We start from the raw sequence: 12,187 nt of genomic DNA, 5'->3' as shown, positions 1-12,187 counted from the left end.
CGCCAACTTACATTTAGCGGAAAGACCACAAAGATAAGAGAGATTAGGACTCGTACAGAGGCATACAGGCAGTCATTTTTCCCTCGTTCTGTTTGGGAGTGAAACAGGGAGAGAAGATATACTTGTGGTACGAGGTACCCTCCGCCACGCACCGTATGGTGGATTGCGGAGTATGTATGTAGGTGTAGATGAAGTAGTTGTTCACGTGGTCCACGGAAGACCCAAAACCCGTACAAAAATTGGGAAGCTGGCAGTAACAGTATGTCTTTGTTGTGTACCCTCGCCCCGTTATGGGTAAAATGTTTCCACTTTTGGGCTGATTGGGAAGGGGGCCTGATGCGGGCGGTGCAGCGCAGTGCGGCTCACCAGTAGGCGTCGGACATCTGGAAGAGGCCGTGGTCGAGGCTGCCGCCGCTGAGCCTGCCCACGGCGGACGTGTTGAAGAGCGACTCGAAGCGCGCGATGCACACCCAGGTGGGCACCTGGGCCGCGGGCAGGCCGTGCCGGTAGCGCAGCTCCTGCGCCAGCTCGCACCGCTCGAACGTCTTGGCGCGCACCAGCGCCAGCCACGCGCCGGCCGCCAGCGCCGTCGAAATCAGCGCCGGCAGCGCCAGAGTCTGAGGAGGTCGTCGCATCGCGTCGGAGGATGCTGGGAGACTGGTGTGGCGAGCGCGGCGCCGGGCCCAGCGAGCGGCCGCCGCAGGTGGGGGCGCCGTGGGAAGACGCGCCAGCCGCCGTGGCAGCGGCGGGGGAGGGAGCCGCGGGCGGCTACCGGCAATCGGCACTCCTCGCCGACGCCAAACTGGGCAAAGTCCGCCCGCGCACGGCTCGGCTGAATCACGAGCCCCTAAACAAACACTGTCCAGTAACCGCTCTGAGCGGATACCCTTGTCTGTCTCTTCCCCAGTCTCGTACCAGCTACACTGATTTCAGGATTCGGGTCATTTCTTTTACACTACTGGCCATTAAACTGATACACCAAGAAGAAATTCAGATGACAAACGCGTATTCATTGGACAAATATATTATATTACAACTGACATGTGATTACATTTTCACGCAATTTGGGTGCATAGATCCTGAGAAATCAGTACCCAGAACAACCACCTCTGGCCATAATAACGGCCTTGATACGCCTGGGCATTTAGTCAGGCAGAGCTGGAATACTCTCTTTCAAATTCTGAAGGTGGCAGGGGTAAAATACAGGGAGCGAAAGGCTATTTACAATTTGTACAGAAACCAGATGGCAGTTATAAGAGTCGAGGGGCATGAAAGGGAAGCAGTGGTTGGGAAAGGAGTGAGACAGGGTTGTAGCCTCTCCCCGATGTTATTCAATCTGTATATTGAGCAAGCAGTAAAGGAAACAAAAGAAAAATTCGGAGTAGGTATTAATATTCATGGAGAAGAAGTAAAAACTTTGAGGTTTGCCGATGACATTGTAATTCTGTCAGAGACAGCAAAGGACTTGGAAGAGCAGTTGAACGGAATGGACAGTGTCTTGAAAGGAGGATATAAGATGAACATCAACAAAAGCAAAACGAGGATAATGGAATGTAGTCAAATTAAATCGGGTGATGCTGAGGGGATTAGATTAGGTAATGAGACACTTAAAGTAGTAAAGGAGTTTTGCTATTTGGGGAGCAAAATAACTGATGATGGTCGAAGTAGAGAGGATATAAAATGTAGACTGGCAATGGCAAGGAAATCGTTTCTGAAGAAGAGAAATTTGCTAACATCGAGTATAGATTTAATTGTCAGGAAGTCGTTTCTGAAAGTATTTGTATGGAGTGTAGCCATGTATGGAAGTGAAACATGGACGATAACCAGTTTGGACAAGAAGAGAATAGAAGCTTTCGAAATGTGGTGCTACAGAAGAATGCTGAAGATAAGGAGGGTAGATCACGTAACTAATGAGGAGGTATTGAATAGGATTGGGGAGAAGAGAAGTTTGTGGCACAACTTGACTAGAAGAAGGGATCGGTTGGTAGGACATGTTTTGAGGCATCAAGGGATCACAAATTTAGCATTGGAGGGCAGCGTGGAGGGTAAAAATCGTAGAGGGAGACCAAGAGATCAATACACTAAGCAGATTCAGAAGGATGTAGGTTGCAGTAGGTACTGGGAGATGAAGAAGCTTGCACAGGATAGAGTAGCATGGAGAGCTGCATCAAACCAGTCTCAGGACTGAAGACCACAACAACAACAGAGCTCGGATGGCGTGTGCAGGTACAGCTGCCCACGCAGCTTCAACACGATACCGCAGGTCATCAAGAGTAGTGACTCGCGTATTGTGACGAGCTAGTTGCTCGGCCACCATCGACCAGACGTTTCCACTTGGGGAGACATCTGGAGAATGTGCTAGCCAGGGCAGCAGTCGAACATTTTCTGTATCCAGAAAGGCCCGTACAGGACCTGCAACATGCGGTCGTGCATTATCCTGCTGAAATGTAGGGTTTCGCAGGGATCGAATGAAGGGTAGAACCACGGGTCGTAACACATCTGAAATGTAACGTCCACTGTTCAAAGTGCCGTCAATGGAAACAAGAGGTGACCGGGATGTGTAACCAATAGCACCCCATACCATCACGCCGGGTGATACGCCAGTATGGCGATGACGAATACACCCTTCCAATGTGCGTTCACCGCGATATCGCCAAACACGGATGCGACCATCATGATGCTGTAAACAGAACCTGCATTCATCCGAAAAGATGACGTTTTGCCATTGGTGCACCCAGGTTCGTCGTGGAGTACACCATCGCAGGCGCTCCTGTCTGTGATGCAACGTCAAGGGTAACCGCAGCCAAGGTTCCGAGCTGATAGTCCATGCTGCTGCAAACGTCGTCGAACTGTTCGTGCAGATGGTTGTTGTCTTGGAAACGTCCCCACCTGTTGACTCAGGAATCGAGTCGTGGCTGCACGATCCGTTACAGCCATGCAGATAAGATGCCTGTCATCTCGACTGCTAGTGATACGAGGCCGTTGGGATCCAGCACGGCGTTCCGTATTACCCTCCTGAACCCACCGATTCCATATTCTGCTAACAGTAATTGGATCTCGATCAACGCGAGCAGCAATGTCGCGATACGATAAACCGCAATCGCGATAGGCGACAATCCGACCTTTATCAAAGTCGGAAACGTGATGGTACGCATTTATCCTCCTTACACAAGGCATCACAACAACGTTCCACCAGGCTACGCCGGTCAACTGCTGTTTGTGCATGAGAAATCGGTTGGAAACTTTCCTCGTGTCAGCACGTTTTAGCTGTTGCCACCAGTGCCAACGTTGTGTGAATGCTCTGAAAAGCTAATCATTTGCTTATCACAGCATGTTCTTCCTGTCGGTTAAATTTCGCGTCTGTAGCACGTCATCTCCGTGGTGTAGCAATTTTAATGGCCAGTAGTGTCCTTTAATTCGGTGGCCGAATGTCCTTGTTGTTGCCACCGTCGACGGTTTACCGAAGGGAAGAATCGTGTACGCCATATGTCTGTGAATTTTATACTCTTCGTATTTTAACTTTTTGTGTATCGTGTTGCGAAATCCCACGGCATGTGGTTGTGTAATCGTACCGAAATGATGGAAATGCATAGACTCCGTCTCAGACCGCTTAATAACCGTTACAAAATTTTAACTGCCCAACGGAATCGCTATCTCAGAAATGGTCCTTGGGGAATTGCTATAAAATCCTATTGAATGAGTATTTTTACTCAATCATCAGATAATAATAATAATAATAATAATGATAAACTGAAGAAAACTACAAGTTACTTCAAATGAAACACAAATGAAATTAAACTGATGGTTTATTACATTGAAAGTAATGACACAGCAACAGATTCAGTGACATGAATATTATAAAAAGTGATTGCATGCAATAAAGGTATTGAAGGAACTGGGGGGACGACTTTCATATCCAAGCTGCATGTTCAGTTACTGATACGAATAGAAGGCACCAAACGTTTGAGTTACTCCAGTGGCTGACTGAATAATAAATTACGAGGAGGTACCCGAAAGAAAGCAGGAATAACATTGCCGTGGACGGAGCTTGCGTAGTACGCATTTCTACCGCTAGGCGTGTATAGCGCAACTCATTGCCAAGTTCAGTGCCGCCTGTATTGTTGACGTGGCCTGTTCTCTCTGTCTGCAGTGATTGCTTTTGCTAGCGCTGTGTTGTTCTTGTTTCGTTTCCTGTGGTGACAACTTTAAGTGAACAACGCGCGGCTGTGAAATTTTCTTTTCTACTCGGTTAAAATGCTGCTGAAATTGTTTTTAATGTTGAAAACAGCTTACCAAGATGACGCTATGGGAAAAACTCATGACAAATCTTGTTCTGGACATCCATAAAATGACCGAAAATATTTAACAAATTCGAGAGCTTGTGCTCACAGACCGTCAAACCTTTTATATGGATGTTTTAAGGAAACTGTGCCACAGTTTCGTCAAAAAAAGATGTGATTCGTGGCAGACAGGAGACTGGCTCTTCCATCACGACAATGCACCTGCACACACAGCCATCTCTATTAGACAGTTTTTGGCTAAAAATGGCATGGTGCCTTTGCCCCATGCACCTTACTACTTGACCTAGCTCCGTGTGACTTATTTCCACACATGAAAAGGGGCATGAAAGAACACCGATTTGATAACATTGAAGAAGTCAAAAAAAAACGAGGAAGGAGCTGCCGGCCATTTCTAAAGATATTTGCAAAAAATGTTTCGAACTGTGAAGCACTGGTGGGACAAATGTGTTAGTTGTAATGGAGAATATTTTGAAGGGGATAAGGCTGTTTTATAAACACTTCGTAAATCTACAGCTTTAAAAAATATTCGGCTTTTTATGGGTACCCCTCGTAAAATGATGCTATCACTGGAACCGGGATTAACAGTGCTGTGGCAACGGTATGTCCCCTTTGCAAACGCCCACACATACTCTCACCAGTCTGCTGTCTGACGTCAGTAGGCGACGGGCGAATCAGAGCGTTGTTTACACATTTCCGGAAGCCTACCGAAGTGAAGGGAGCCCCACGAGGCATCTCCTCCCACCGCCTTTCTCCAGACATTCGGAGACTTGTGATTTCTCGCCATAAATGTTGAGACTACCGCCCACAGCCTTCTACAGAGCCCAACCGTGCCTTATTCCGCGAACACCGTCTTAGCTTGATTGATTGGCCAGTTCCGTGAGCCCTCTCAGGTGGCTCCTTGACATGGGTATGCCGGAACAAACCCTCTGAATGCCGTGTGGTCTTCCCTTTCACTTGCTCTCAGCTGAGTGCGAATGGAGCTGTTTTCAAGCATTCTTAGAATGAAACTGACAATCACTGCAGTTTCATAAAATACGTTCCACAGCTTTAAATAAGGTCATGAGACTTTTTGCATGATAAAACGTACTGTCCTGCCTATCACCAGTCGTAACAAGGGGCAGATGAATTTAGCATATAAATGGAAGGAGGCAAGCCAGACGGCTTCTAACCTTAGAGTGTTTTCTGAGGGGAAAAAAATGGTTCAAATGGCTCTGAGCACTATGGGACTCAACTGCTGAGGTCATTAGTCCCCTAGAACTTAGAACTAGTTCAACCTAGCTAACCTAAGGACATCACAAACATCCATGCCCGAGGCAGGATTCGAACCTGCGACCGTAGCGGTCTTGCGATTCCAGACTGCAGCGCCTTTAACCGCTCGGCCACTTCGGCCGGCTTTCTGAGGGGAGATTGAGGGGGGGGGGGGAGATTGAGGATTAGCACGCTACAACATCTGCACGCTGGCTGATCGCTGTACGAGACCAACGATTGGCCATCTTCTGCTGGATCAGAACCAGGTCCGGCACTCCTCTCTAGCGATGGAATAAACCAGTTAATTAAAACCGATACCACTATTTGAGTTCCAAAGAACCTGTATTTTTTGTTATTTGTTTGGTCTAGTATAATAACAGGCTTTTCTAAATTTTTTTCTAATAACTGGTAAAAAACTGGCTTATCAAACTACTAAAACATTTGGTTTTTAAATAAAAGTTTTTTAAAAAACGAGTAATTTATATTCGTAAGATTTCCATTGCTTTGAAATATTAGGAAAAACTGTCATTGCTATTTTAATATGTTATTCTTAAAAAATCGGTTTCACCAAGATCGCTAGTAAATCTTTTTACTGATTGCTGGTTGCGACAGATCTGTGCACTGGAGTAACTAAAACATTTGGTGGGTTGCATTCGTATCAGTGATTGAATGTGCAGCTAGGATACGGTAGTCGTCCTCCCAATTGCTTCATACCTCTATTGCAATAAATTTTTCGAATATTCATGTCGCAGATTCTATTGCTTTTAATGAAATAAAACATCAATAAATTTCTTAAACTTCCTTATCCGATGATGCATGGAGAGCTGCATCAAACCAGTCTCCGGACTGAAGACCACAACAATAACATCCGATGATGACAACACAGGTAAATAAACTTATTGAACTTTCAGATCCGATGATGGCAGTACAGATCTGTCGAAACGGCTACTCAATAAAAATATTTATAAACGATCTCGGCGAACCTGATCTTATAAGAACAATGTAACGATTCAGATTACCCCAAACAGTTGACACAGTGTCAAAGGTACTTAGCTATTTTAATAACAACGATAACAGTTAGAACCTAGCAACAAAGACGCGATATAGCACTGCGGTGACAATGCCGTACCTACCACATTGTTAAGTGGCCTATTAGACAGGAGACGTGTATGTGGAATGTGCAAGAATGGCCCCTAAACTACTTACACCGGTCAGCCAGAACATTATCACCACCGCCCTACTATCTACATAAATCCGTCCAGGCGATAGCAGCGTCACCTGGCAAGGAATCTTTGCTTTTCAGACACACGCACTGTGCACAGTGAGAGCGGTGTCCGTGTGTAGAATGGAGAAGGCGCGCGATCTGTCTGCCTGACCGAGGGCAGACTGTGATTAACCGGAAGCTGCACTACTTGTCGGGTGTTCGAAGAGTGCTATGGCGAATGTCTTCAACACGTGGCGAAACCAAGGTGAAACCACGCCCAGACGTCATGGGGTTGGGCAGCCGCCCCTCATTACAGATATCTGACGTCGTAGGCAGGGCACAGTGGTAAAACAGGACAGGCGGCGACCTGTGGGGGAGAGTACTAGGGTGTATGAACACACAGTGCACCGATGGGTCTAACGATGGGCCACCGCATCCGCAATACTGCAACATCGGCAGCTACGACTTAAATGGGCACGTGACCATCGGCAATGGACGTTGGCGCAGTGGCAGAGCATTGCATGGTCTGATGAATCTCGATACCTTCTTCGTCATGTTGATGGGAGGGTGCGAATCCGCCCTCCTCCAGGGGAACAGCTCCTTGACACCTGTATTGGGGGACGGAGACAAGCTGGCGGCGGCTGCGTTATGCTCTGGGGAGCATTCACGTGGGCGTCCATGGATCCAGCGGAACTCGTGCAAGACACCACGCGGCTAAGGAGTATCGCACACTGGTTGCAGACCACAAATACACCTTCATGACGATCATGTTTCCCGACGGCAGTGGCATTTTTCAACAAGATATTCCGCCATGACACAATGTCTGGAGTATGATGGGGTGGTTCGAGAAAGACAGTGACATGTTCCAGTTGATGTTCTGGTCCCACAACACGCCAGATCTGAACGCGATGGAACACATCTGGGATGTGATCGAACTTGGCGTCAGAGCTCATCATTATGGGAATTAGGCGGCTTGTGCGTGCAGAGGTGGTGCCAATTCCCTCCAGCGACTTACCAAGGCCTCATTGCTTCCGTGGCACGACGTGTCGCTGCTGTTATCCGTGCCACAGATGTGCATACCTGCTATTATGTACGTGGTCGTAATGTTCTGGCTGATCAGTGAGTACCGTAATTTCTCACTGTCTTCCTCGGGCATCGGTTGTATTGTAAAATGTATCCATGGCTAGTTAGGAAGTATTTTAGGAACCGCGTTAGAAACGAAGTTCAATGTTCTGTTTCCTTTGAAAATTTAAAAAGAGGAGGAGGCACAACAAATTTACGACATCTTGTAAAGAGAAAAGGCCCACAATGTTCCTTTGGAGAGAAGTAAATTTGATTGATATACATGTAGTTTTATTGACATGCTATAAGCTTGGGATGATAACGGAAGTATTAATTTTGCTGATGCTTCAGGGCGAATAACTGATGCCATCCAAAAGTGATGATGCAGGAAAATCAAGTAGTGACCTGTCGCTTTGTCCGTCGCCGCGCCCATCTCCTACACCTTGGTCGTCTTTGCTGGAGACAATGAGACAGATTTCTGCTACAGTCTCCACACATGTCGATCGAGATCTCCTACTCCTTTATTATTATAATTATTAAATCTGCGTTCAGAGTCTACACTTATTACTTGGAAATAGTATCAATAAAAACCCGAACGTCAGTTATTTCAGAAACAGATTATTCTGGAGCGGCTGTAACAGTCAGGTTAAACTAGAGACGAAAAAAAAAAAAAAAAAAAAACAATAAACAGAGTAACCGTAAACAGCTTTTTTCCAAGGAGAACTGCTGTTCCAACTCCTTCACTTCTCGCATGCTAACGCTCTGCGCAGTATAGTATACGAACAGGTCTCTGTCCCGAAGCAAAATACTGGTAAATAACATTTAAGAAAAGCAGCAGCTTTAGGCTTTCGATCAGATAGTATAATTTACTTGCTACTGTCCTGTTTGTGGAAAGTACATGTGGTCCAGGAGGCTGTGCCATATTAATGGTAACTCGAAACCTATCTACGCACTCTTACAACAATTAAGCAACTATAGTTGTTCTTCTATAACACATTATCACCTCTAATACGGTGTAGGAAAGCTTTTGGGTAAAGATGATGGAGGTGGACAGCGATCACGCATTTTTCTCTCTAAAGTAGACCACAAAGGTTCAACAATATAGAGATCTGCCGGCTGTGGTGGCCAAGGTAGACGCGACAGTTCATCCTCGTCCTCACAAAACCAGCTCCAAAAGAAGCGAACTATGTTAACAGAGCCCTGTCGTCTTGAAACACAGCATCACTATTCGGGAACAAACATTGTACTGTGAGGTGGACGTGGTCAGCCAAAGTGGTCACATAATTCTTAGCGGAAATGTGACCTTTCATTGTAATTGTGTGGCTTATGGGTTACCATCACATGACTTCCCAATTCATCACTGAACCCTCGCCATGTTTCACTCTTGGGACGTAATCTCGACCAGAAGTTGAAAACAGTGTGAACCAAGACTTATCCGACCTAACGACTTTCTTCCATTGCTCCGTAGTTCAGGTTTTATGGTTTCGGTTGTTACGTGGATTTGTATCACTGGTGAGTGAGTGTGGAATTCCAGTTCGCGCCGCAATTCCCTACTTATTGACCTCCCTTCGTGTTGTTTTGGTGCTGGCGGATTCGCTGGTGCGGCTTTCAGCTCTGTAGTGACTTTTGCACCTATCGTCGTCTTGCTTTTCGTCACAATACTCTTCACTGACCGTGCGTCACGATCACTCAACACATACTTTTGTCCGCGTCGTGACTTAACGGATGATGTTTTTCCGCTTTCCCTGTATGCGGTATAAATCTTCCATACTGTGCCTCACGAAATATCAAACACTTCTGATAGCTTGCATAAAAAGTTCTCGATTTACTTGCCACGTCAAATTCGGATAAAATCCGAAGCTTTCGACGATTGCCTCCACCGTCGTCGTCAGGGGCTTATCATCAAAAGCTTGGGGTTTTACTCTAATTCGACGCGGCAAGAAAACCGAGAACTTTTTATGCAAGCCACTTCGGCTACATTGGCTGTGGAAGCGCCGCCCATACGAACAGCAGCAAATTATCGACGTCCGATTCACTTGGCTCTGACATAATACCTTGAAAACTACACAGAACGCTGTTCCGACCACGACTGACACTTGCAATTTATTGTGGACACTGAACATGTGTCATTCGTGGTCACATACAGCAGCGCCACCTGCAGGCTTGGCTGTCACCGGCATTTATGTTGCAGCATGCATTTCTCGTGGTGTTTACGTATTCTGTCCAAACCCTGTAGTATGAGCGTAGGAGACGCAGCCTTGTACTCGTACCGAAGCGTAAACAAGGCAATGATGTGGTAGTCAGAAAACCAACAGAGCCTTAATTAATAAACATCCACAGTCACAGTGAAACAAGAAATCCACAAGCTAGTAGCATTACCAGTAGAGTTACATCACTCATTGACGTGGCACCAACTTAACCGGTCAGCACAGACGACTCGCGTACGGACTCGTACATATCATTTCGGGAAATCAGTAAAGAAAATGATAAAAAAACGGAAGACTACAAATTAAAGTCTCGTCGACGGCGAGGTAATTAGAGACCGAGCACAAATTTGGATTGGGAGAAGTTTGTGGAGGGAAATCGGTGTAGGGGTATTCGATGATGTGCTTCTATCAGCATGCTTCTGAATGCCCTATTCCTTCCTAAGGTCAGCTTGGCTTGGAAGCGCCGCCCATACGAGCAGCAGCAATTTACCGACGTCCGATTCATTTAGCTCTGACATAATACTGTGACAACTACACAGAACGCTGTTCCGACCAGTTCGCTCGTTTGCGGCTAATTTTTGCCTGTAAGATTGCATCATCCTTCTAGGGAGCGTTTGCTCCGGCAGGTACTGAAATTTGAAGTGTACTTTCGGTGCATTTTAAAATATTTTGCTCATTTGCAGTTGTCAGTTTTTTGTGGGACAATCTACTGTGGAAACTTATCACTAAGAAAGTAAGGTTTGACTATACCAAAGCGAACAGCGATAGTAATATATCGTGTTCACTAACAATCAATTCGGAGGCGTCTCTTCACGGAGTTAGCCATTATAACTGGACAGTTATGTCCAAGCTACAATACTAGAAGAAACAATAGCGTTTGTTAATCATTACTAAAGTTATCAAGGGCTGAGAAATGAGTTAAATATGCAGCCATTTGAATCTTTGATTTTTTCCCCCAACAACATAAAACGTCTGACAAGTACCAAAGCAAATTTTAAATGTAATCGGAAATTATGCCTTCCGGGCTAATTCTACTCCATAAAGAAATATTTAACAAAACTTGCAACAGAAGTAATGACAAAGATTAGTCCCTTATTTATATTGAATTTAAGACAGTGTGCAAGTTACTGTTCTGTAAATTGCCAACTTGTATCCATAGACACAAATCATTTGTACATAGACTGTAAACTGAATTGTTCTATAATGTGTTGAAAATTGTGCAAATGAACCATACGATATGTAAGTAACAGACAATACTTTCACCATTTGAGCTGTGAGGACGAAAATGTCTCTCTATTGTTTCTCATACTGCCCTTAAGAGCATGGAAAAGAACAGAGTGTGAGGAGACGATATCCTCCTGCTATCAATTATAAATATTTTCTTTCCAAACATTTATTTATTTATTCTTTCACGTCATGGGTAAGCGGTATAGACCTCCAAGCCAGTGGAAGCATAAATAACGTATCTGGCGCGCTGTTGTAGATACATTGTTGCAGCGCTTAAGAAGATAGTCGGTGTGCGAACTCGAAGGCCGCCGTTACTGGGTGTCCGCAGAGCGTGGACGTATTACACTGAAGCGCCAAAGAAACTGGCATAGGCATGCGTATTCAAATACAGAGACATGTAAACGGGCAGAATACGGCGCTGCGGTCGGCAACGCCTATGTAAGACAATAAGTGTCTGGTGCAGTTGTTAGACCGGTTACTGCTGTTACAATGGCAGGTTATCAAGATTTAAGTTAGTCTGGTGTTAGAGTCAGCGCACGAGCGATTGGACACAGCGATGAAGTGGCGTTTTTCCCGTACGACCACTTCACGAGTGTACAGTGAATATCAGGAATACGGTAAAACACCAAATCTTCGACATCGCTGCCGCCCGAACTGGAGCAACGACGACTGAAAAGAATCGTACACCGTGACAGAAGTGCAACCGTTCCGCAAAAGTGCTGGGCCATCAACAAGTGTCAAGCGTGCGAACCATTCAACGGAACAGCATCGACATGGGATTTCGGAGCCGAAGTCCCACTCGTGTACCCTTGATGACCGCACGACACAAAGCTTTACGCCCCGCCTGGGCCCGTTAACACCGACATTGGACTGTTGACGAATGGAAACATGTTGCCTGGTCTTACGAGTCTCGTTTGAAACTGCGTCGAGCTGATGGA

At 45.9% G+C, this 12,187-nt stretch overlaps 2 protein-coding genes across 2 annotated transcripts in view; one reads left to right on the top strand and one right to left on the bottom strand.

The window, feature by feature from the left end:
- LOC126481684 (lysozyme c-1-like) overlaps positions 1–641 on the bottom strand; it is a 29,586-nt gene extending 28,945 nt beyond the window's left edge. Inside the window, exon 1 of the mRNA XM_050105626.1 lies at positions 367–641. Coding sequence (XP_049961583.1) covers positions 367–635 — 269 coding nt within the window. The 5' untranslated portion in view covers positions 636–641. The remainder of the gene's footprint in view (positions 1–366) is intronic.
- Positions 1–12,187, top strand: part of LOC126481682 (H(+)/Cl(-) exchange transporter 4) — a 403,512-nt gene that overhangs the window by 130,349 nt on the left and 260,976 nt on the right. The window lies entirely within an intron of this gene.

Source organism: Schistocerca serialis, chromosome 5 (genome assembly GCF_023864345.2).
Source record: "Schistocerca serialis cubense isolate TAMUIC-IGC-003099 chromosome 5, iqSchSeri2.2, whole genome shotgun sequence".
Classification (NCBI taxonomy): domain Eukaryota; kingdom Metazoa; phylum Arthropoda; class Insecta; order Orthoptera; family Acrididae; genus Schistocerca; species Schistocerca serialis.
Note: the sequence above shows the minus strand (reverse complement) of the source record. Positions and strands in the feature narration are given on the sequence as shown.